Source organism: Eschrichtius robustus, chromosome 14 (assembly GCF_028021215.1).
Source record: "Eschrichtius robustus isolate mEscRob2 chromosome 14, mEscRob2.pri, whole genome shotgun sequence".
NCBI classification, from domain to species: Eukaryota; Metazoa; Chordata; class Mammalia; order Artiodactyla; family Eschrichtiidae; genus Eschrichtius; species Eschrichtius robustus.
The window spans coordinates 30,645,501-30,668,277 of NC_090837.1; the positions used below are offsets into that span (position 1 = coordinate 30,645,501).

Consider the following 22,777-nt stretch of genomic DNA (forward strand, 5'->3'; position numbering starts at 1 on the left):
ATAATTTAATGAAGAAAAATATCTTCAGGGGGCACACGAAGGTTAACATAGTACCCCAATCTTGGCACAAAATTTAATATTAGCTAAGTTATACTTACAGAGCCTGTAAAAAGTTGCCCTTCTAAAATGGAAACTTGAAGTTAAGATAATCATATTAGTAATTTTCTTTTATAAATAACATTAATTTTAAATTATAGCCTTACCTCAACTTGAGTAAGACAAAGCTATAGGACTGAACCAATGTTCATGCTTAATCAGAAAAGAAAAAATACACACACACACACACACACACACGCGCGCGCGCGCGTGCATAAACGCACGCTTTAGAATCCTATTTTCCTAACTGCTCTTCCCTCACAATGACCTCCAGGAAACAGCCAAGGTAGCCACTCCATTTAGGAAGCAGTGGTCAGGAACTCATGGATGGTCACAGCATCGAATTAGTTAAAGCAGTTAACTAAGTTCCGTTAAGCAGGTCCTGAACGCTGAGTTCCAGGAGTGGGGGAGATGCCAGCAGACCACTGCCGTTATTCATTGATGGGTATCCTCGGTCCTCAAAATGATAATGAAAAATACATTCATCCCATCTGCACGCAGACACACTATACACACACAAACATCATCCTTGGCGTTTCAAGGTGTATGACTGAAACACTAACAGGAAAGAAGTATCTATAACCATCAAACATGCAAAACTTAAAAGTAATTTTCCTTTTCCTAAAAAGCTGACATTCTGGAGACCAGTATTAGCAGGCATAACCTTGCCCCTGCAAACAGACAGTCAATTTTAAAAACGAATGATCACTGTTGTTTATTTAATTTAGCAGGTAGATTTGAAAGGCTTAGCTACATATAGATGAGAGAAACTCAAAATCTGGTGTTCACTCTCCCCAACCAGCATACTGTGGAATCTCACCCCAGGCTGCTGGGGAGACTCAGTGATGCCTCTGCCTTGGTCTTTCTAGGAGGATCACCATAAACGGCACCTAAATTCTAAAGGGCACCTTCTTACCTGTTTGGTAATATCATACACTATGACAGCAGCTGCGGATCCACGATAGTACATGGGAGCCAGTGAATGAAACTGTTCAGGAACAAGGGATAGTTTTAGGCCAAAGTGAACATACTTTATGCAATCCCAAATTAAACATAAAATTATCACCCTACATCATCCCTATAGGATCCCCAGAATTTCCCCAGAATTCAGATCAGATGCTAAATTTTCCTCCTCAACGGCACATTCCCTTGTAGTTTATAAACCATGAGATTCATTCTTGGGAAAAGCCAAAATTAAACATTATTTTCAAGGTTGCTATCCTATGAATTTTCTTTTCTCTACTGCTCACCACTTATCTAATATGGTGGACCCAGGGCAATGTCATTAGGATGATACAGCGATAAGAAGATGTTTGCCAAGGGAAGGAAAAGACGAGACTGGCACAAATCACACCACCCAGGCCTGGCTGCTAAGGAGGAACACTGCAGCAAGGGCATCTCGGCCCCCGCCCTCGGGTCTGGAAGGCTGCCGTCCCACAAATTCACAACAAATGGTGAGAGAGATGAGCTTCGTTCCAAATGTGAACAGAGCAAGTGTTGCTGGTCATGAGAATCATTCATCCCCAAGCAGGACAGATACTTATCCTAGGGCTACATACAGATTTTATGTATATTTTGAAGAATATATCTTTAAATATATTTGAATATATCTGAAGAATATATCACGGAGGTGTTTTGAAAGACAATAAGAAAAAGATAACTCAGCTCAATAGAAAAATGAACAAAGGATATATATAAATAGATAAATCACAGGAAGAGTAATGAATTGCCAATAAATATTTTAAAATATGTTCAATGATAATAAAAGAAATGAAAAAAGCAATGATAGGGTATTTATTAACTTATTAAGTATTAAAAAGATTGATCATATCCAGGGTCGGTGTGGGTTTGGGGCAGGAGGCGCTCATACACTTCACAGGAATGTATTTTAAGACCTGTTTATGGAAAGATGCTCAACACCACTAACCATCAGGGAACCGCAAATCAGAACCACATGAGATATCACCTCGCACCTGTTAGAACAGGTATTATTAAAAAGACAAGAAATAACAAGTGTTGGCGGGGATATGGAGGAAAGGGTACCCTCATACACTGTTGTCCGGAATGTAAATTGGTGTAGCCACTATGGAAAACAGTATGGAGGTTGCTCAAAAGATTAAAACTAGAACTACTAAATGGTCCAGCAATTCCTTTTCTGGATATTTATCTGAAGAAAACAAAAACACTAACTTGAAAAGATATATTCACCCTCATGTACACAACAGCATTATTTACAGAAGCCAAGACGTGGAAAAACGACCAGTGTCCATCAACTGATAAATGGATCAATAAGATATGATACACACACACACACACACATACACACTCACATACACACACACACACACCACACACATATATAAACACACCACACACACACACACAGGAATATTATTCAGCCATAAAAAAGAATGAAATCTTGCCATTTGCAATACCACAGACAGAACTTGAGGGCATCATGCTAAGTGAAGTAAGTCAGTCTGAGAAAAATAAATACCATATGATCTCACTTACATGTGGATCTAAAAACAAAAACTGAATTCACAGATACAGAGAGCAGACTGGAGGTTGCCAGAGGCCGCAGGTAGGGGTGGGCAAAATAGGTGAAGGTGGTCAAAAGGTACCAACTTCCAGGCTTCCCCGCCAATGCAGGGGACACGGGTTGGAGCCCTGGTCTGGGAAGATCCCACATGCCGCAGAGCAACTAGGTCCGTGCACCACAACTACTGAGCCTGCGCTCTAGAGCCCGCGAGCCACAACTACCGAGCCCGTGTGCCACAACTACTGAAGCCTGTGAGCCTTGAGCCCATGCTCCACAACAAGAGAAGCCACTGCAATGAGAAGCCTGCGCACTGCAACGAAGAGTAGCCCCTGCTCGCCACAACTAGAGAAAGCCCCGCACAGCAACGAAGACCCAACGCAGCCAAAAATAAATAAATAAAATAAATAAATTTATATTAAAAAAAAAGGTACCAACTTCCAAGTATAAAATAAATAAGTCAGGGGAGGGAATCAATAGCATAGTGACTATAGTTGATAATACTGTACTGTATATTTGAAAGTTCCTAAGAGAATAGATCGTAAAAGTTCTCATCACAAGAAAAAAAAATTGTAACTGTGCAGTGACGAATGTTACCTAGGATGTGAACTAGACTGATTGTGGTGATCATTTCACAATACATACAAACACCGAATCACTATGTTGTAAACCTGAAACTAACATAATGTGGTATGACAATTATACATCAATTTTTTAAAAAAGTCAAGTACATAGAAGCAAAGAACACAGTGGTGGTTAGCAGGAGATGGGGGCGCTGGGTAGGGGTGGGTGGGAAGACACGGATCAAAGGGGACGAGGTTGCAGCTATGTGGGTAAGTCTAGAGATGGAATATACAGCATGATGACTGTGGTTGATAATACTTGAACCCGGAAATTTGCCAAGAGAATAGATTTCACATGTTCTCACCACTTAAAAAGGGTAACTATGTGAAGAGAAAATATGCTAATTAGCTTGACTGCAGTAATCATTTCACTACGTATACATACATCAAATCATCGTGTTGCACACTTTAAGCATATACAATTTTTATCTAAAAAAAAAAAAAAAGATCTTCTTTCAAAGCTACTGTTGGTAACATATAACAAAAAGTTGAAACGTGTGTATCATTTGACCCCAAAGTTCCACTTTTGTGATCGTCACACAAAGATCCTCATCTCTATGTGGTAAATAGGAGAAAAATATTCAAAACAACCCAAAGGTTCATCATAGAGAATTCATTAACGGTGTATGTATATCATGGAAATGCCACAACCATTAAAATGATGGTGAGGATTTTTATATATAGGAAAAGATATCCTTGACATACCGTTAAACGAAAACAACAGTCTCAGAGCAGCAGACGCAGCATAATATAATTTCGGGTAAAATGTGTCTGGGTGCGTCCGTGTGTATAGGCATAACATAATGTTTCTCAAAATGTTAACAGTGGGATTTCTCATCACGTGTACCTTTTCCTCATAAGAGTCTGTACTGTATAAATTTTTACGATGATTTTTAAATGATTTTTAAATTTTATAAAAGCAGCCATATTTCAGTTATAGAAAATAATGAAATAATGCCATTTTCAGCAACATGGATGGATCTAGAGATTATCATACTGAGTGAATGTAAATCAGACAAAGACAAATATCATATGATATCACTTATATGTGTAATCTAAAAGAATGATACAAATGAACTTATTTACAAAACAGAAATAGACTCACAGACATAGAAAACAAACTTGTGGTTACCAAAGGGGAAAGGTGGGGGGAAGGGATAAATTAGGAGTTTGGGATTAACATATATACACTATTATATACAGAACAGACAATCAACAAGGACCTACTGTAAAGCACAGGGAACTCTACTCAGTGCTCTGTGATAACCTATGTGACAAAAGAATCTGAAAAAGAATTGATATATGTATATGTACAACTGAATCACTTTGCTGTACACCTGAAACGAACACAACATTGTAAATCAACTACACTCCAATATAAAATAAAAATAAAATATAAAAAAAGAAAAAGAAATAAAAATAAAAAGCAGCCATATTTACTGGGGGGTCGGGGGGAGGGGGGGGAGCAGGGAGAGAAAGTTCGGATCCTGATGTTTTTCTGGCAAGCAACAAAACCATCGTTCATTTTTACTTCCTGTGCAATACTTTTCATTGAATCAACACTGGCCAAGTTGAAATGATCCTATTTGGAAATTGGAAGCACATCCATAGCCGAGGATTCCTTTTACTGCAGGATGCTAGTGTGGCCTCACCAGAGTGTGCAAAGAAGCAGGCCACCCACCCCAGCCCCACCGCCCTCGTGCAAGTCTCCATCCACCTTGATGAGAAACTCCCCTGCTCCTGTGTGGCTTTCGGAAAAGGGAATGGGTTGGATGGAGCTCAGGATGGACCCAGGAGTTCCCAGCTGGAGGACCCCGGCCGCTGACCAGGAGTCACTGAGGACAGAGCCTTTCCATAGGCACTGGCTGCACAGCTCTGTGTTTGTTGTCCTTGTCAGGCATCAAAAATCTATTTTTAGTCCATCCTTTGGCAACCCACTCCAGATGCAGAAACCAAAATCAGAATTCCTGCCATAAAGGAGAAAAAAGCCATGTATTTTTTAAAACATTCCTGCTTTGCTAATGGAAAGGAATACATATAAAGTGTCCTTTTAGCCCAATTATATAAAATGTCTATTTTTCCAAAATAGCCTCCGTCTAAGAATGGTCCACTTAAACACTCGAAGCAGGAGAGTCAGTACAAAATGTATACACAAAGAGGAGCAAATTGCGGCTTTTCTAAGACAGAATTCGTTTTCAGCTGTAACACCGTGAAGTGAATCTGAAATGGTCACTGCTGTGCAGGTCTCATGAATTATTTACTAGAGCTTTGTATATAATGCATTACTTGCTCTTTCCTTCCTCCAAATGGAATCATTTTGAAATAAATCTGTTGATGAAGCCACTTAAATTTTATTACCGGGGACCTGGGGGTTTTAATGAGTTAAAGTTCGTGTCTCAGTTCCAAAACCCAGTAATGCGTTGGCCAAAGGATAATGTTTGTGGAGGACAAAAAGATAAATCACGTCTGGCCTACAATGTGTATACTTTTCCCCTACAAATATAAAACAAAAGCCACAATCGGCCTCAACACTCAACATGACATCATTCCATTTCCGTGGGGTCGGAATTAAGACTGATAAAACACTCTCATGAAAGATTCTTCTAGAAACAAAGTTCTCAATCACAGGAGGTTGATAAAACTTTTTAAAAACTCTCACCTTGAAAGGTTATTTGAAAATCAGCACAATAAATGCCAGTTCAAAATCCCTTGTGAACAATCTGTCCCCCAAAAGAAGAGGCTGTTTATGCCCGTGTGTGTGACTGTTGGTGCTGTAACTGCTGGATGTCTACAGAGTGAGGGCAAGGGAATGGCCTTCTCTGAGCTTCTAAGACCCTCAGCTTTCACAGGTGCAAAAGTGCTGCTCCCACTTCCAGCAACGGGCAGAATGATAAGTGGGCATGACCCTTCTGGAAAGCATCTGGACAATGTATTTAGAAAGTCTTACCTAAATGTCCATCGACAGAGGAGTGGATAAAGAAGATGTGGTACATATATACAATGGAATATTACTCAGCCATAAAGAAGAATAAAATAATGCCATTTGTAGCAACATGGATGGACCTAGAGATCATCATACTAAGTGAACAAAGTCAGACAAAGACAAATATCATATGATATCACTCATATATGGAATCTAATTTTAAAAAATGATACAAATGAACTTATTTACAAAACAGAAACAGACGTACAGACAGAGAAAACAAATTTATGGTTACCAAAGGGGAAATGTCAGGGGGGAAGGATAAATCAGGAGCTTGGGATGAACACATGCACACTACCATGTATAAGACAGATAAACAACAAGGACCTACTGTATAGCACAGGCAACTCTACCCAATATTCTGTGATAACCTATATGAGAAAAGAATCTACAAAAGAATGAATATATGTATATGTACAGCTGAATCACTTTGTTGTACACCTGAAACTAACACAACATTGTAAATCAACTGTACTCCAATAAAATTAAAAATTTTTTTAAAGTCTTGAAACATTCCTATGCTTTGACTCAACAATTCCACTTCTGAAGGGGATGATCAGAGGTGGCCTCAAAGAAACCAGAATTCATTCTAGAATCATCAGTAATGCTGAAAAATTGTAATCAACCTCAATGTCTAACCATCGGGGACTGGAAACGTAACTTTGGCTTAGCCGTATGATGGAATACCGGGCAGCAATTAAACTCAAGTTTCTGAAAAATATGAAATGGCACGTGAGGCAAGATGGCTTAGTATTTCCCAAAGAAGGGTTTTCTGCAGAACCCTGTGCCCTTGAAGTACTTTTTGGAAAAAAGCTTCTTGGTCATGTAAGTTTGAGAAACTCTACATATTACAACGTTCCCCTGGAGGTTTACGGAGTTTTATTAGTACATGAAAGGCTCTGAAAATTTCTGTAGTAAAGGAACCTATTTATTTTCCTTTTAACTCAGAATTTTTAATTTACTTTTTACCATTTTTCAAGTAACATTTATTAACATCTAGGGACCTAGTGAGTGTCCTGAGAACCCACCTTAGGGGCACAGGATGAAGACCCAAGACAGGGTGTTGACCCGCGTTTGGCTCTGTACTGGTGTGGGGGTGGCGGTGGCGGGGCTCAGGTTTTCCCAGCTCTGTGAGGACACTCACGGTTCAAGGTGAGACAGGTTCTGCATGGAACCTCCTTCCCCTGCCCTGCTCTTGCCTTACCTGCAAAACAAAGCTCCCTTCTTCCCATCCCACAGCATCCTTTGTGTGCCTATACACACACACACAGACACACTCAGCACACAGGCAGGAAGTGTTATTCCAGGAAACCTAATCCTTTAGACCACCCAGTCTGCTTCAGGCAAAATCCCTTACACGCAGGTTGGTGGTGTCATAAATTTCATAGCAGCAAAATTCTGCACATCAAGGGTGAGCAGTGGTGGAAAATACATGAAATTTCCAAACAAGGACAGGCCCCAGCTGGGCTCTCTCTCCCCAGATGAGTCACCCAAGCCAGGGGGCTCTGGCATCGGGTCCTGGAACTTCAGGGATCGGTTGTTTCAGGATTTTCAGAGAACGCTCTGTCCCTGGTGAGATGCTTCCACGCAGCCTGGGAGCCGGTGCTGGTCTGTCTCGGGGGCCAGCGCTCGAGCAGAAATTCTCACCCTCCCCCAGAACACCAGGGCCGCGGGCAGAAGCCAAAACACATCCCGAGGTCCCTCCGGATTCAAACAAAGAGGGAAGTGGTAGAGGAAAATTCCTGACATTCCGACATTCTCAGCTGGCAAAAGTTGAATGGAAAAACCACTACTGAATGTACTTTCTGTGTCATTCAGAAGAGCGTTTCTAAGTTTTACACAGACCCTCTCTCTCCACAGAAAAGCAGAGGCCTATTTAATATGCCTACTCAGATGTCCTAAAATCCAATAACACGTAAAGTTTAATAGAAAAGCCTATTAAAATGGGTATTTCTGAATAATACCATTATAGGCAAACCATCACTTGTTTTCATATTTCCTAATTATTTTTAAAAAATTTTTAACAGGATACACTACTTTTGCAATGAGAGGGGATTTTTTTCCCCCTCTGCTTTCTTTTTTCTTGTAATGTGCCAGTTAATGTCAAAGGGCTTCCTCTGCATTCGGAGATCAAAGGGTTAAAGCAAAAGTCCCAGGAGGAAGCTGGGGTTTAGGGTCACCTGACAAGGTGCGTGCAAACCTTCTGTAGCAGAAAATGGTATGACCAAATCCAAATGTCTTTCCACAAAAATGGTGTCGGCGTGGGAGTAAGGGGAAGAGGATTAGTGTGTTTTAACAGACAAGGTCATGAGCTGGCCTATTCTGATCCCTAGACTAATGTGTAAGACAGAAGTCAAGGTTTCGAAGTGCTGTAACAATTCACGTTTCTCCCACCCATGAAAAACCCAACCACGGGGACCCTCAGCTCTCAGTCCAGTTGGCTGGCGCGGGGTGGGGGGGGAGGGAGGGGTCCTATAAGTGCAGAACCACGTGTGCCCCACTTGCCCCTAAATCATCGAAGGAAAAGCGGTGATGGTGACAGCTCAGGTTTCCCCAGGGGAACATTGTACACCTCCCTCTCTCTCCTCCAGGCTCTGCGTCCTCGGCCCTCTGAGCTTCAATATCCCATCGTGGAGGCGAGTCCCCCGCGGAGTGGGACCACAGAGCATCACCCGGGATGGTACCCGAGCTGGCGACCCCGCACTCCCAGGCGCCAGCCACCCCGGTGCCAGCAAAGCTGGCCCTCGATGCAGCCACGAGGAAACCTCCCCCCCCCCCCCCGCCCCGTGCATCGCCTTCCTGAGCCCAAGTCATCCTCCCGTGACCCACTGTCCCAAAGCTTCCATCAGTGCATTTAGATGTTGCCATGGCCTCCACGCTGGCTGCACAGCGGGGGCTGGGGGATGCTGTCTTTTACTGCTGGGTTGTGATACTTGTTTACATACACTGTCAAATCTATTTTTAACTTTTTATCGTGGAAATTTTCAAACACACACACAAGAAGAGAGCAGAGTATAACGCACGTCGGTGCTCTTATCCCCCAGACTCAGCACCCCTGACCCGTGGCCCCTAATATCCGCCCCCCCTCACCACTCAGCCCACCCCCACCACTGGAGTCCAATGCAGCAAACACTTGACATCATATCATGTTAACTGTAAAGCAGAAGGATTTTTCTTCAAATATAAGTCAAATTGTGTCACTTTCCTGTTCAACATCTGTCTAGCTTAGCATAAAATCCACCCCCTGGACTGTGGTGTCTAAGGCCCTCGTCGCTGGGGCACCAGGCCTGAACCTGCAGCCACAAGGAGTCACAGGTTTTTCCCCCAGCCGGGACCCTCCTCCACCCATACCCACATGGCTCGCCCCCTCCTTCATTCACACATTTCTCAGCTGCCACCTCCTCCTCCGAGAACCTTCGGTGACCCCCTATCTGGGCAGCAGCAGGAACTCAACAAACATTCAGAGGCTGAACCCACGGGATGAGCCAATAACCCTGTGCAGGCAGGCTAGACAGGGGGATGGGGTGGGGCGGGTGGGTGTTCCCATTTTACAGATGAGAAAACTGAGGCTCTGGATGATTATGTAAATTGCCCACAGACACACAGCTCTTAAAAGACCTTGAACACAGGTCTTCTGACCCCAAATTCCACGTTTTTTCCACTAGTCAGCTGATTCTCTGAAATGAAGCATTGCTTACACAGATGAAGATACGGGCTGGCACTAACTTTACTCATTCATTCATCAGCTATCACCTGGACACCTGACACGTGACAGGGACCATTCTAAGCCATGGAGACTCAGGGTTGGTAGGTAGGATAACAGCCCCCAAAGGTTTCCACCTAATCCCTGGACCTGTGGTGATGTTACGGTGCACAGCGACGGGCATTGGGTTCCTGGCCAGCTGACCCCGGGATGGACAATTACCCTGGGTTATCAGGTGGGCCCAGTGTCATCACAAGGGTCCTCTCACATGGAAGAGGGAGGCAGGAGAGTCAGAGAAACTTGAAGATGCTCTGCTGCTGGCTTTGAAGATGGACGAAGAAGCCACAAACCAAAGACTGTGGGCGGACTCTGTAAAAGGCCAGGAAACGGATTCTTCCCAGAGCCTCTGCGAAGGAACCTGCCCAGACCTGTGAGAGCGTGAGCCCGGGTTGTTTGAAGCCACAGGAAACAGAGAAGGTGAAGAAGACAGACAAATCCCTGTCCTCCAAAGCGCACATTTTCCTTGGAGTGGAGGGTGGAGGCGCCGCCTTCAGAGGGGCTGCTCTGGAGATAAAGGCACACACGGTGAGGTCCCTCTCAGAGGACACTCCTCTGTCCCCGTGTAGAAACGACCTGCTCTCTGCCCCAGGCTGCTTGAGAGTCACAGAGGGAAACTGGCCTCAACCCAAGCGGCACAGACCATGCCTCACAATTAGAAGCCACTTAGGGTGTCACGTCCCAGACCAGATACACACGGTAAAAGCCCGACTATCGAAGCATCTTCATCTAGAGGAGCCACGTCCCTCCACAGGACGGGGAGATGCCCTCTGGGGAACAAAGGAAGATAGTGGGGTCTGTCGTGATGGGGAGGATGCAGAGGGCAAGGGGCTGGGTCCCTTTCAGACCAGCTCAGGGCTGAGATTCCCACCCCCCCCCCCCCGCTCCTGGATCCCCATTCCCCATCCCCTCCCCCACTTCCAGTGTCCCATCCCACTGGCCGAGGGCAGAGACGTTTACAGTGTTTCCCGAAGGATTTATTATTTTAGTACATGGACGTGTCCTTCCTCTTGCTCTCCTGTCAGCAGCATCTCTGACACACAGGAGGGCAATTCTGCACCTAAAGTCCTATTTTCCTAAATGACACCAACACCCACACGCTGAACAACCCTGGGGACCAGGTCTATGAGCAACTAGCTCTGTCCCTTCTCGCACACCACTGTCACGCTTTTTTCCTGTAGTTTCTGCCGCCAGATAACTGCCCCTCTTGGGCTGTACCACTTATAACTGAAGGAGACTCCTGGGGCTTCTTCTAAGAGGAGCCGCTAAAAAAGAACGAAATAATGTCATGTGCAGCAATGTGGATGGACCTAGAGACTGTCATACAGAGTGAAGTAAGTCAGACAAAGACAGGTATCACATGATAGTCCTTGTATGTGGAAACTAAAAAAAATGGTACAAATGATCTTATTTACAAAACATAAATAGAGTCACAGATGTAGAAAACAAACTTATGGTTACCTGGGAGGGAAAGGGGAGGGGAGGGACAAATTGGAAGATTGGGATTGACTTATAAACACTACCATATATACAATAGATAACTAATGAGAACCTACAGTATAGCACAGGGAACTCTCTACTCAATGCTTTGTAATGGCCTATATGGGGAAAGAATCTAAAAAGAGTGGATATATGTATATGTATAACTCATTCACTTTGCTGTACAATAGAAACTAACACAACATTTTAAATCAACTCTACTCCAATAAAAGTTTTAAAAAATAAAAATAAATAAGAGGAGCCGCTGTGACCCGGCCCCGTCGACAGCTGTTGATCTCATTTTAATAGCACACAGCATATCTCCAGGTTTCTAAGCTGTCTTCTTCCCATAAAACCTTCATCCAGTGTTCCTTTCTGGGAGCGTTCTTGGTGGGCGATGGAGCGAGGGGGTAGTTCCCTTATTTGGACCTCGATTCACACTGTGACAGCACTGTTCTCTGGGGGAGGGGGGTGCATGTACTCTACCTCCTCCCATCGAAGGGAGACCCCCATGGAAGTTTGTGAGGAGGCGCCCCAGGGTGGAGCCCCGTCCCCAGCAGTGCTCCAAGTGTGTGCTCCGCGCTGGGAGCTGGGCCTCTCTTTCCAGGGGCTGCAAGGCGAGCGGGGGAGAAAACCAAGAGCAGCTCATTTGGAGCCTGTAAGAGGCCTCTTTCTTCAAGGATTCCTGAAGGTCAAAATTTCCTCTGACTAGCTGCAGCCTATGAATAGGGAACCACTTTCCTGACCATGGACTCCAGGGCCCTGAGAAAGAAGGAAAGAGAGCAGACAGGTTTCTTTTGATGTTTGTAAAAGAGCCTGAACTTGACCTCAGATACTTGCTGTCTTCAGTTCTCTTTTCCTTCTCAAGGACCCATTCAGACCCAGCAGTGAGGCCACGACATTCTCAGCTGCATCCCAGCACCCGACCTCCAATCAACTAAGTTTCCAAATGATGGGAGACGACTGGTAGGTGCTGGCAGAATTCAGCCGAAGTAGGGGAACAAGCAGCACCGCTAACCAGCCCGGGCACCCAAGTTTTCACAACTGCATCCATGAAGCCGTCAGCTCCTGGGGCCTCAGTGACTCTTCCTTCTTCAGGCACCCGGGGCTCAAGGAAAACTCCCGACAGAAGGAACAAGTAAAGATTAAACAAACCCGGGTGGTGCCAATATAGCTCTTTAGTATATATTTTCTGGAATCTTTTAAATCTCTCACAACTGGGGGAAAAAAATAGTCTGTGCACTCATTATGAAAGTGACCATAAGCCTTTTGAATCAATGGGTTTCAGAATATTATCACATTATCATTAGCAGTATGTATTAAGTCATAAGGTCTGGTCTTGGGTTAGATAATATTGCTGAAATAAAACTAAATCAGCTGGAAATAACACGACTTTGACAACTGATTCCTTCTTTTAAAAAATATATTTAGTCAAATACCATAAATTTCAAGTCTAATAATGGTTTGGTACATTGTAAGTGATAACTTCACAAATATAACCTTGTTTATGGTACTATATGAATTTACTACAGGGACCACATTTAAACATTTAAAAGATTTAATACTTTATTCAACATTTTTTCTTTAGGTACTACTCTGAAGTCAAGACTGCACTTCCAAATCACGACTAATCTCCAAAAAGATGAAAGACAGTGTGAAACTCACTTATCACTTATAATTTAAAGGTTTAAGGAGTAGGTAACCTCAAATTCACTATGGATTCAATACAATCCCTATCAAATTCCTAACTGGAGTTTTTTTTGATAAACATTTACAAGCTGATCCTAAAATTCATGTGGAAATGCAAGGGACCCAGAAGAGCCAAAAGAACCTTGAAAAAGAAAAACAAAGTTGGAGGACTCATACTTCTCAATTTCAAAGCTTACTACAAAGCTACAGGAAAACTTTAGATCAAAGGAATAGGACCGAGAGTCAGGAATTAAACCCTCACACGTGTGGCCAATTGATCTTCAACAAAGGTGCCAAGACAACTAATTGGGCAAAGATAGTCTTTTCAATTGTGTGTATGATACTGACATACAAAGAATGAAGCTGAACTCCTTTCTTACCAAGATACACAAAAAGTAACAACAAATGATCAGAGAGCTAAATGTAAGAATTAAAACTATAAACTCTCAGACGAACATACAGGAGTAAATCCAGTGACCCTGAGTTAGGCAAAGACAAGTGTTGGCGAAAATGTGGAGAAACTGGAACCTCATGCATTGCTGGTAGGAATATAAAATGGTGCAACCACTTTGGAAAACAGCTTGGCAGGTCCTCAAAATGCTAAACTTAGAGTCACCAGCATGCTGCAACCACTTTGGAAAACAGCTTGGCAGGTCCTCAGAATGTTAAACTTACGAGTCACGACCAATTTCACCCCTAGATACATACCCAAGAGATTTTTTAAAATGCATCTGCACAAAAACTTGTACAAGAATGTTCACAGCATCATTACTCATAAAAGCCAAAAAGTGTAAACAACCTAAATGTCCATCGACTGATGGATGGATAAACAAAATGTAGTAATCCATACGATGGAACATAAATCAGCTGTAAGGAGGAAGTACTGACCCAGCTACAACACAGATGAACCTTGATGACATTATGCTCAGTGAAAGAAGACAGTCAGAAAACCCACAGACTGCATGAGTCCATTTATATGAAATGTCCAGATTAGGAAAATCTAGAGACTGAAATTAGCTGAGGGCTGGGGGATTTGAGGGGAGGCTATTTTTTAGTCTGTATGTGTGTTCTTCAGTTTCATCCTTAAAAAGCATAAAACAATGAGCTTGATTTCAGAAGCCAATCTATCCAACTTCAGATGTTTGCAGAGGACTGGAGAGTTTTTATGCTAATAACAGAACCATCAACTCGCCTTTGTGGAGTTTGTGACTGTGGTTCATTTGAAACCAAAATTACACAAATGCAACCGTTACGACTTAGGCAGTCCACTAGGAAAGACAGACAGCTATAACACTGACTCTAACCAAATGAAACAAAAGAATAAGATGAGGGCTTCACATAAAAAGAAATGAAATGGAGGTATTTGTAATGAGGTGGATGGAGTTAGAGTCTGTCATACAGAGTGAAGTAAGTCAGAAAGAGAAAAACAAATACAGTATGCTAACACATATATATGGAATCTAAGGAAAAAAAAAAAAAAAAGGTCATGAAGAACCTAGTGGCAAGATGGGAATAAAGACACAGACCTACTAGAGAATGGACTTGAGGATATGGGGAGGGGGAGGGGTGAGATGTGACAGGGTGAGAGAGTGGCATGGACATATATACACTACCAAATGTAAAATAGATAGCTAGTGGGAAGCAGCCGCATAGCACAGGGAGATCAGCTCAGTGCTTTGTGACCACCTAGAGGGGTGGGATAGGGAGGGTGGGAGGGAGGGAGTTACAAGAGGGAAAAGATATGGGAACATATGTATATGTATAACTGATTCACTTTGTTATAAAGCAGAAACTAACACACCATTGTAAAGCAGTTATACTTCAATAAAGATGTTTAAAAAAAAAAAAAAATGAGGGCTTCCCTGGTAGCGCAGTGGTTAAGAATCCACCTGCCAATGCAGGGGACACGGGTTCGAGCCCTGGTCCAGGAAGATCCCACATGCCGCGTTGGGACTAAGCCCGTGCGCCACAACTACTGAGCCTGCGCTCTAGAGCCCGCAAGCCACAACTACTGAAGGCTGCACGCCCTAGAGCCCGTGCTCCGCAACAGGAGAAGCCACCGCAATGAGAAGCCCGTGCACCGCAAAGAAGAGCAGACCCCGCTCGCTGCAACTAGAGAAAGCCCGTGCGCAGCAACGAAGACCCAACGCAGCCAAAAATAAATAAATTAATTAATTAAAAAAAAAAAGAATAAGATGATGCTAATATTTTTCCAGGTTAGATTCTTAAAATAATGCTGCTCTGATGGATCAGACCAAAAGAAGGAAGCCTGACATTTTTCCAAGATACTGACATTTTCAATGGCGTTATTCTATAGATTGTGATTGTGTTTTAAAGCAGGCACAGAAGGATCTGGAAGCACACATCTAGAAAGTGAAGGATGCATCTCACATTGTGATATTTAATAGCAATGAGGATATGCTGGTCCCCAGTTTAAGTGAAAAAACAAAGGAGGAAATCAAAGGAAACTCAGAGGGAAGGAATGACGTGTTGATACTGTGGGAAAGAAGTCTCATCTCCCCTCACAAATTCTGACGATGGGAAGACAGACCTGGGCAGATAAATTCCTTTCTCTTCCCGGGGTTCTCTCTGAGCTGCAGTTCCTGAGTGCCTCCTTCTAGGGGCTTTGCTCATCTGCCGCTGCTCCTCCTCACAGATCAGCATGAAGCGGAAACCAGCACCCATGTGAACAGGGCAGGATGGAAACCCCAAAAGCCCCCACCGAGCTCCAACACAGGCACTCTTCCCTCACAACACCCCTCTGGGGAGCAGCAAAGTAAATGCACAAGTCTCAAAAATGGTAAGCTTTTAACGAATTGGATTCAACAATCAATTGGAAACGGTTACATTTTTTTTAAACCATGTTTCTTACAGAGGCACTCGGTGGATTACCATTTGCCGTTGAAAGAACTGGAGGATGCCCATCATATATGGCTGAACTAAAAGCAAAATTAAGACAACATATCAAGAAAGAATGCTCTCTTACACTCAGACAAAACTCTAGTTTGAAAAGATACATGCACCCCTATGTTCATAGCAGCACTATTCGCAATAGCCAAGACATGGAAACAACCTAAATGTCCATCAACAGAGGAATGGATAAAGAAGATGTGGTACATATACACAATGGAATACTACTCAGCCACAAAAAGAATGAAATAATGCCATTTGCAGCAACATGGATGGACCTAGAGATTATCATACTAAATGAAGTCAGAAAGAGAAAGGCAAATACCATATGATATCACTTATATGTGAAACCTAAAGTACAACACAAATGAACATATCTATGAAACAGAGACACACAGACAGAGAGAACAGACTTGTGGTTGCCAATGGGGGGTGGGCAGGGAAGGACTGGGAGTTTGGGATTAGCAGAGGCAAACTATTATATACAGGATGGATAAACAACAAGGTCCTACTGTACAGCACAGGGAACTATATTCAATATCCTGTGATAAACCGTAATGGAAAAGAATATATATATGTATAAGTGAGTCACTTTGCTATACAGCAGAAATCAACATAACACTGTAAATCAACTATACTTCAATAAAATTTAGAACAAAAAAAGAATGAATGCACTCTTATACAAGGACAGGAGAACCGGGATCCTTTTACATCTTCAGTGCCCAGAGGGAAAAATAAACTTTCAAGAGTACGAATCTGTGCCACACGTATAATGCAGGATTAGTACCGGCAGTAAGTAGCGCATCGACGGAAGTGCCGTGTGTGCCAGGCAGACACAGACTTGGTCTAATTTTGAGGAATTAACATATGCAAAGCACTGCGCTCAGCAGTCTCCTTCCTTGAGGACACAGAAATCTGTCTTGATACTGTCAACTCATAAATCCAAAGAGATTGGGTTTGTTTAGCGTTGTGAAAACTAAGGAGAACAGCAGCAGATTTCTACGAAGATAAGGAGGGAAAATAAAACGCACTGGACTCCAACAATTAATGAGAGAACCAACAGCACTCCGCACCAGCAACAGCAGGGAATTTATTTTTAGCTCAAACATGAGGCCACATCATTATGAGCACGATTAAGTCCCGCAACGAGCTGCCAAAACGGCTGAAAGACTGCCATCCTGGAGAGACCGGCGACCGCACAGGGGGACCACAGACAAGGTCAGCCGGGAGTCACACACCAGCCCTTCGAGGGTCAGAGGGATCGGACAACCACGAGGCTGGGTGGATACGGCTCACGTGCTCTCCACAAACTGGATTCACCTGAAGTTACCACCCAAACCCCATCCCTCTTCCCTGAAGTATAAAGAGAATCACTAGTACGGAGTTGTGCCTTGCACTTACAAGGTTAACACTTTTCAAATTATAGGCACAGTAATATAGTCACAGGTGTCTATAACTTCTAAGAGTCAAATTTTAGAAAAGCAATTAGAAGAATTAAAAATAGTCATATGAAAAAAATTTTATTGCTATGTTGCTTTGAGATGCTAAGTGGGCCAGACTCCAAACTAAAATAGTCACTTTAGAGCCAAATTTCATCAAAAGCAATCGACCCCTTGAATATTTTATTGGAATAAGTACGTAAATGTCAAATGTCCTGTTTAGATTATACAGAAATCTCCCTTTAAGGACACTATTATCAAGTGAAAACGGCAGATTATAAAGACTCATGATCCCATTGGTATGAAATTATCAGCACACACAGTGAGCTATCTGAAGGATGGTCACCTAATGTCAACAGTGGAAATATCTGGGGGTTGGGATTTTGGATAATTTTACTTTCAACTGTATGGTTTTTTGTGATTTTTCTATCATAACAGAACTATAAAGCACAGGACCCAGACTGCTGGATTCAAATTTCAGCTTTATACCTTATTAGCTGTGTGATCTTGAGCAAGTTACTTAACCTCTCTGTGCCTGGGTGACCTCCCCTGTAAATGGAGATAAAGACAGTCCCCAGCTCAGAGTGCTGTGAGCAGGCTAAATGCATTGGTGCACAGAAGGCACTCAGCGCAGGGCTGGAGCACAGCAAGCCTTCAGGACACGGCAGCCGGCGGTAGAAGCCGCAGTGCTATGTAAAATTGACTTATTACACTCATTAAAAGCAGCTGCAAAAGCAACTATTTCATGGGCAAAAGTAAAAAGGAGAGCAAGAAAATCTCACTGCTTAAGTTTAAAGAACAACCCCTCAAACTCCCAAAACAAAAAACTAGCAGATCCATTACAGAGAACACACAAGTACATGCAGAAGAGGTCCCTAAGAAGACATTTCCCCTGGAATCCATCCCCCTCACTTCAGGACACAGAGAGAACGAGGGGCCCCAGACAGCGGCTTCATATGTGCAAATCTGCACTCTCAATTCCGCAGAGAAACAGAAGACATTCTAACGAGGTTAGCATTTGTAGGACAGAAGATTCGTCCCAATTAAAGAAAAGGAAATCTCTGAAACGCCTTAATCTACAAACGCTGGAATGTTCATTTTAAGAGTGGATTTATAGAAAATGAGAATTATATAAACACACACTTGATTTGTTAGGAGCTGATGATGAAAAATGATGGATTATCCTGAACCCTGGATTCTCTTTCTTTGAGAGGGAGACGGTCCACAGAATAGATAAGTGAATTCAGTGGTGTATTAGAGGCTGGTAAGGGCTATGGAGAAAAATGGGGTGGGGAGGGCGGGGAGGAAGTGCTGACATTCTAGGCGGGGTGGGCAGAGAAAGTGACGTCTGAGCTGGAACCAGATCAGAGGAAGTTCAACCCGTCACTCCACGATTACAAGCTCTGGTGAAAGTTTTGATCAGGCTGAAAGCTCTCGTTGAAGACAAAGTATTGGTTACCGCTGTGTTCACTTCTCCTGGCCACCCCTCTCAACTTTGATAACATACACTCTACTTACTACACACATTTTCTGTTCTAGACAGTCTGCTGGTGTTTGTTATTTCACTTTTTAAAATCTAAAGATGTGAGGTTCTTGAGTAATCTTCTCCATAAATATCTTCAGCAAAGAAAAAGAATCAGGAATAAGAAAGCAGTCATCTGCTGTTTCTGGTAACCCAATGTCCATTGCCCTGTTTCCGAGCAAGAGAACCCAGACTTTCCTCAGGGAACAAAGCCTGTCCGGCTCCCAGCCAGCAGGGTTCAGGCGCAGCTGAGCGTAGCCCTCACCTCCAGGGGTAAGTGTACTGACTGGCCCTTCCAGCAGGGGCACCACAGCCCCCGAGCACATGACTCAGACCAGGTGGAGGAGGACCCCAGAGGCAGGTCTGGGAAGAGATGCCTGCTTCCTGGGGTTGCTGATGAGGCCTCCTTGCCACCCTCGTGGAAGGGAAGCTGGTGGGTCAGCCTAAAAATGAAGTCAATTTAAAGGTAAGCAAGCCAAGGACTTCCCTGGCGGCACAGTGGTTAAGAATCCGTCTGCCAATGCAGGGGACACGGGTTCGAGCCCTGGTCCAGGGAGATCCCACATGCCGCAGAGCAACGAAGCCCCTGCACCACAACTACTGAGCCTGCGCTCTAGAGCCTGCGAGCCACAACTACTGAGCCCACGTGCCACAACTACTGAAGCCCGCGCACCTAGAGCCCGTGCTCTGCAGCAAGAGAAGCCACTGCAACGAGAAGCTCTCGCACCGCAATGAAGAGCAGCCCCTGCTCGCCACTAGAGAAAGCCCGCACGCAGCAGTGAAGACCCAATGCAGCCAAAAATTTTTTAAAAATTTTTAATTAAAAAATAAAATAAATAAAAAATAAAAACAAATAAAATAAAGGTAAGCAAGCCAAGAAAACCGAATAGAGATGGACACCCTGGACAGCACGTTGGCAGGAATGGAACTCAGCCCCACCCTAAGGTGATTTTGCCCCCCTTCTTTTTCTCATAGCTGAAGAGTACATTTCCTTTTTTGCTTAAATTATTTCAAGCTGGGTTTCTATCACTAGCAACCAATAGTCTTACCAAAAAAAAGAAACCATTGGTCGCTGGCATTTTTTCCCCCCAGGATTTTCCCTAGAAAGCCAGCAGCAGCACGTTCTTACCCGTTCCTGACCAGCAGTGTCCCAGATGAGGAACTTATGAAGTTCATTTCCACAAGGCACTGTTTTGGTCATAAAAGATGCCCTGAAAAAGAAAACCGACATCTCCACGTTACCGATCACCCCTACAACCTTCACGAAGACTCCTGTTTCCAACAAGTGAAGGTGGAGCCTCTGCTGGACTCCAGAAGCTCTCCTCTCAGGGGTCACGGAGAGGAAAGAAGGGCTGTGGGGTCCTGTCACCAAAAAAAATATTCTGCATTTTCTGTTAGTCCAACGGGGGGCTTTAGCGGGGGAGAAGGCAAAGAATGCATTCAAAACACTGTTTCCAAAACATTTATCTTCAATTGTTCTAAGATATTATGCCTGAAATCAGGAAAGAAAATAAAACCTTAGATTTTAAAAACATATTATCACCACAATGAAGAGTGAAAGAGCAGCTGGTATTCGGGCATTTGACAGCGTGGGTGGGCCCTGCAGAGGTGCAAACAGTGGCGCATACTCCCTGCTCTATGAATCCAGCACTGGTAGCAACGATTAGAATATTGTATCTCATTCCCATCCTGCTTGCCTAAGTGCAGGGATAAAGATGGGTAGCTTAACAAACATTTGTTTTCTCCGAGAAAAAGGAAGGATTTGAAATTCTCAGTAGATAATGAAACACTTGCTGTTTTCTTTTTTGCATAGTTCCTCTTAAAGCTTTTTCTTTGTGCTCATGAAAGATGTAAAAATCCTTGTACCGGATAAAGCTTCCCATTCATTAAAAACTAGCAAGCCTCTCCAATCCTGTGACAGCCAGACATGAGGAGCCTCCTGATGTGATGGGATTAGTACACGCATCACCTGTGCAGCATTCCGGGCAAAAATGTTTAATCTGAATTTAATCATGAGGAAGCAATCGGGCAAATCCGGAATGGGGAAGATTCTACCAGACAACGGCCTGAATGCTCGGAATAAGTCAGTGTCATGAAAAGCAAACAAAACAAAAGGCCGGGGAATTGTTCTAGATTAAGAGAAAGAGACAAAACAACCAAATGCACTGTGTGGGCCTTGACTGGACCCTGGAGACCCTGGATTAGGAGGGAAAGCGCTTCGAAAAACATTTGGAGGACAATTGGAAAAATTTAAATTTAGACTATATGTCAGATAGTATCATTGAATCAAACTAACTTTCTAGCTACAATAATGGTGTCCTCCTCATGTTCTTCTTAGGAGATGCACACCGGAGTCTGCAGGGGAAACGTGTCAGGGCGTCTCTCACTTTCATGGACCCCGCAGGCCCTCCTGGTCCAGTGCAGAGTCCAGCCCTGCAACCAACCACTCAGCACTCATCCCGGTAATATTTCCTCAGTTTCTACTCCTTTTCCCCAAGACTAAGAGGCAAACTACAGAAGTCCCAGGGAGAAAGGTATTCGGCCCTGCAATTCCCATACTGTTCCCACAACAGACACACACACCAAGGTTAATAGTTCTAATTATCAACATACAATTGCACTAAATGGAAATTCTAAGTATTTTTCTAAGTGATATGACCTAATATGATCCATATCACATCTGCCCCATGACCTTTCATTTCTTTAAGAGTTCTTAAACTATACATCCCAGATGTCAGAGCAAATATATTCCAAAAATAAAAATATCTTTATTACTTTTCTCATTATAAAAGCCATATAAGTATTTCAAAAAAAAAGAAATTCAAGAAACAAAAATAAAGCAGGAAAGTAAAATCAACTGTAATTTCACTACCCAGCCACAATCACTGCTAATGAGTCGGTATATGTCCTTCCAAATGATCTTTACACAACTTTTACCCCCAAATTGATGATACATAAATTTTGTTTTTCCTCCACTTTATATATTGTGGACATCTTTCTATTTCTATGAATACAGATCAACATCATTTTCTAAAGGGACTGCATATTACACACCATGTTATGGATGTAAGTTCATCTTCATCACCTATTTTTCACTATTATGACAATAGTTACATGAATATCGCTGTACCTGAATCTTTGTGTCCTTGTACAACTATTCTTTGGACTTAATTCTTAGAAGCATATATTCTCCACGTTGCTATGTTCACCAAACGGTGGGTTGTACCAACCTATATGCCCACCGCAGCGTATGAGATGACCTTTTCCCCAACCAAGAATCTTTCAAATCTTTCAGGATGACACACAGAAAATGGTATCTCATTCCTGTTTTTGTTATGGTTATCATAAGTCTGGACATCATTTTAGTGTTTACTGTTCACTTGTTTTGCTTTTGTGAATCTTTAGTTCATGACCTTTGCCCACTTTTCAGTTGGGATGTTCATCCCTTTCTTATGTACTTTTTGAGTATTTTACTCCAAAATACTGTTTTTGAGTATAACAGTATATTTTTAAAAATATTTTTCCAGTTAAATCTTTGCCCTTTAACTTGGTTTATGGATTTTTTTCCAAAAACACTTTTTTAAATTTTATGTGGACAGCTATATCAGTATTTTGTCTTGGTACTTATTTTTGTTTTCATTTCTACTTTGATGTAAGCAGATTTTCATGCATTTTTCAATATATTCTAGGCAATGGGATGAATAATACAGCAACTCTGCCCTTAAAAAGTTCTCAGG

At 42.9% G+C, this 22,777-nt stretch overlaps 1 protein-coding gene across 1 annotated transcript in view; it reads right to left on the minus strand.

The window, feature by feature from the left end:
* RAB31 (RAB31, member RAS oncogene family) overlaps positions 1–22,777 on the minus strand; it is a 107,881-nt gene that overhangs the window by 45,030 nt on the left and 40,074 nt on the right. The window contains exons 3-4 of the mRNA XM_068562465.1: positions 20,170–20,251; positions 1,013–1,084 (exon numbers count right to left, since the gene is read on the minus strand). Coding sequence (XP_068418566.1) covers positions 1,013–1,084; positions 20,170–20,251 — 154 coding nt within the window. The remainder of the gene's footprint in view (positions 1–1,012; positions 1,085–20,169; positions 20,252–22,777) is intronic.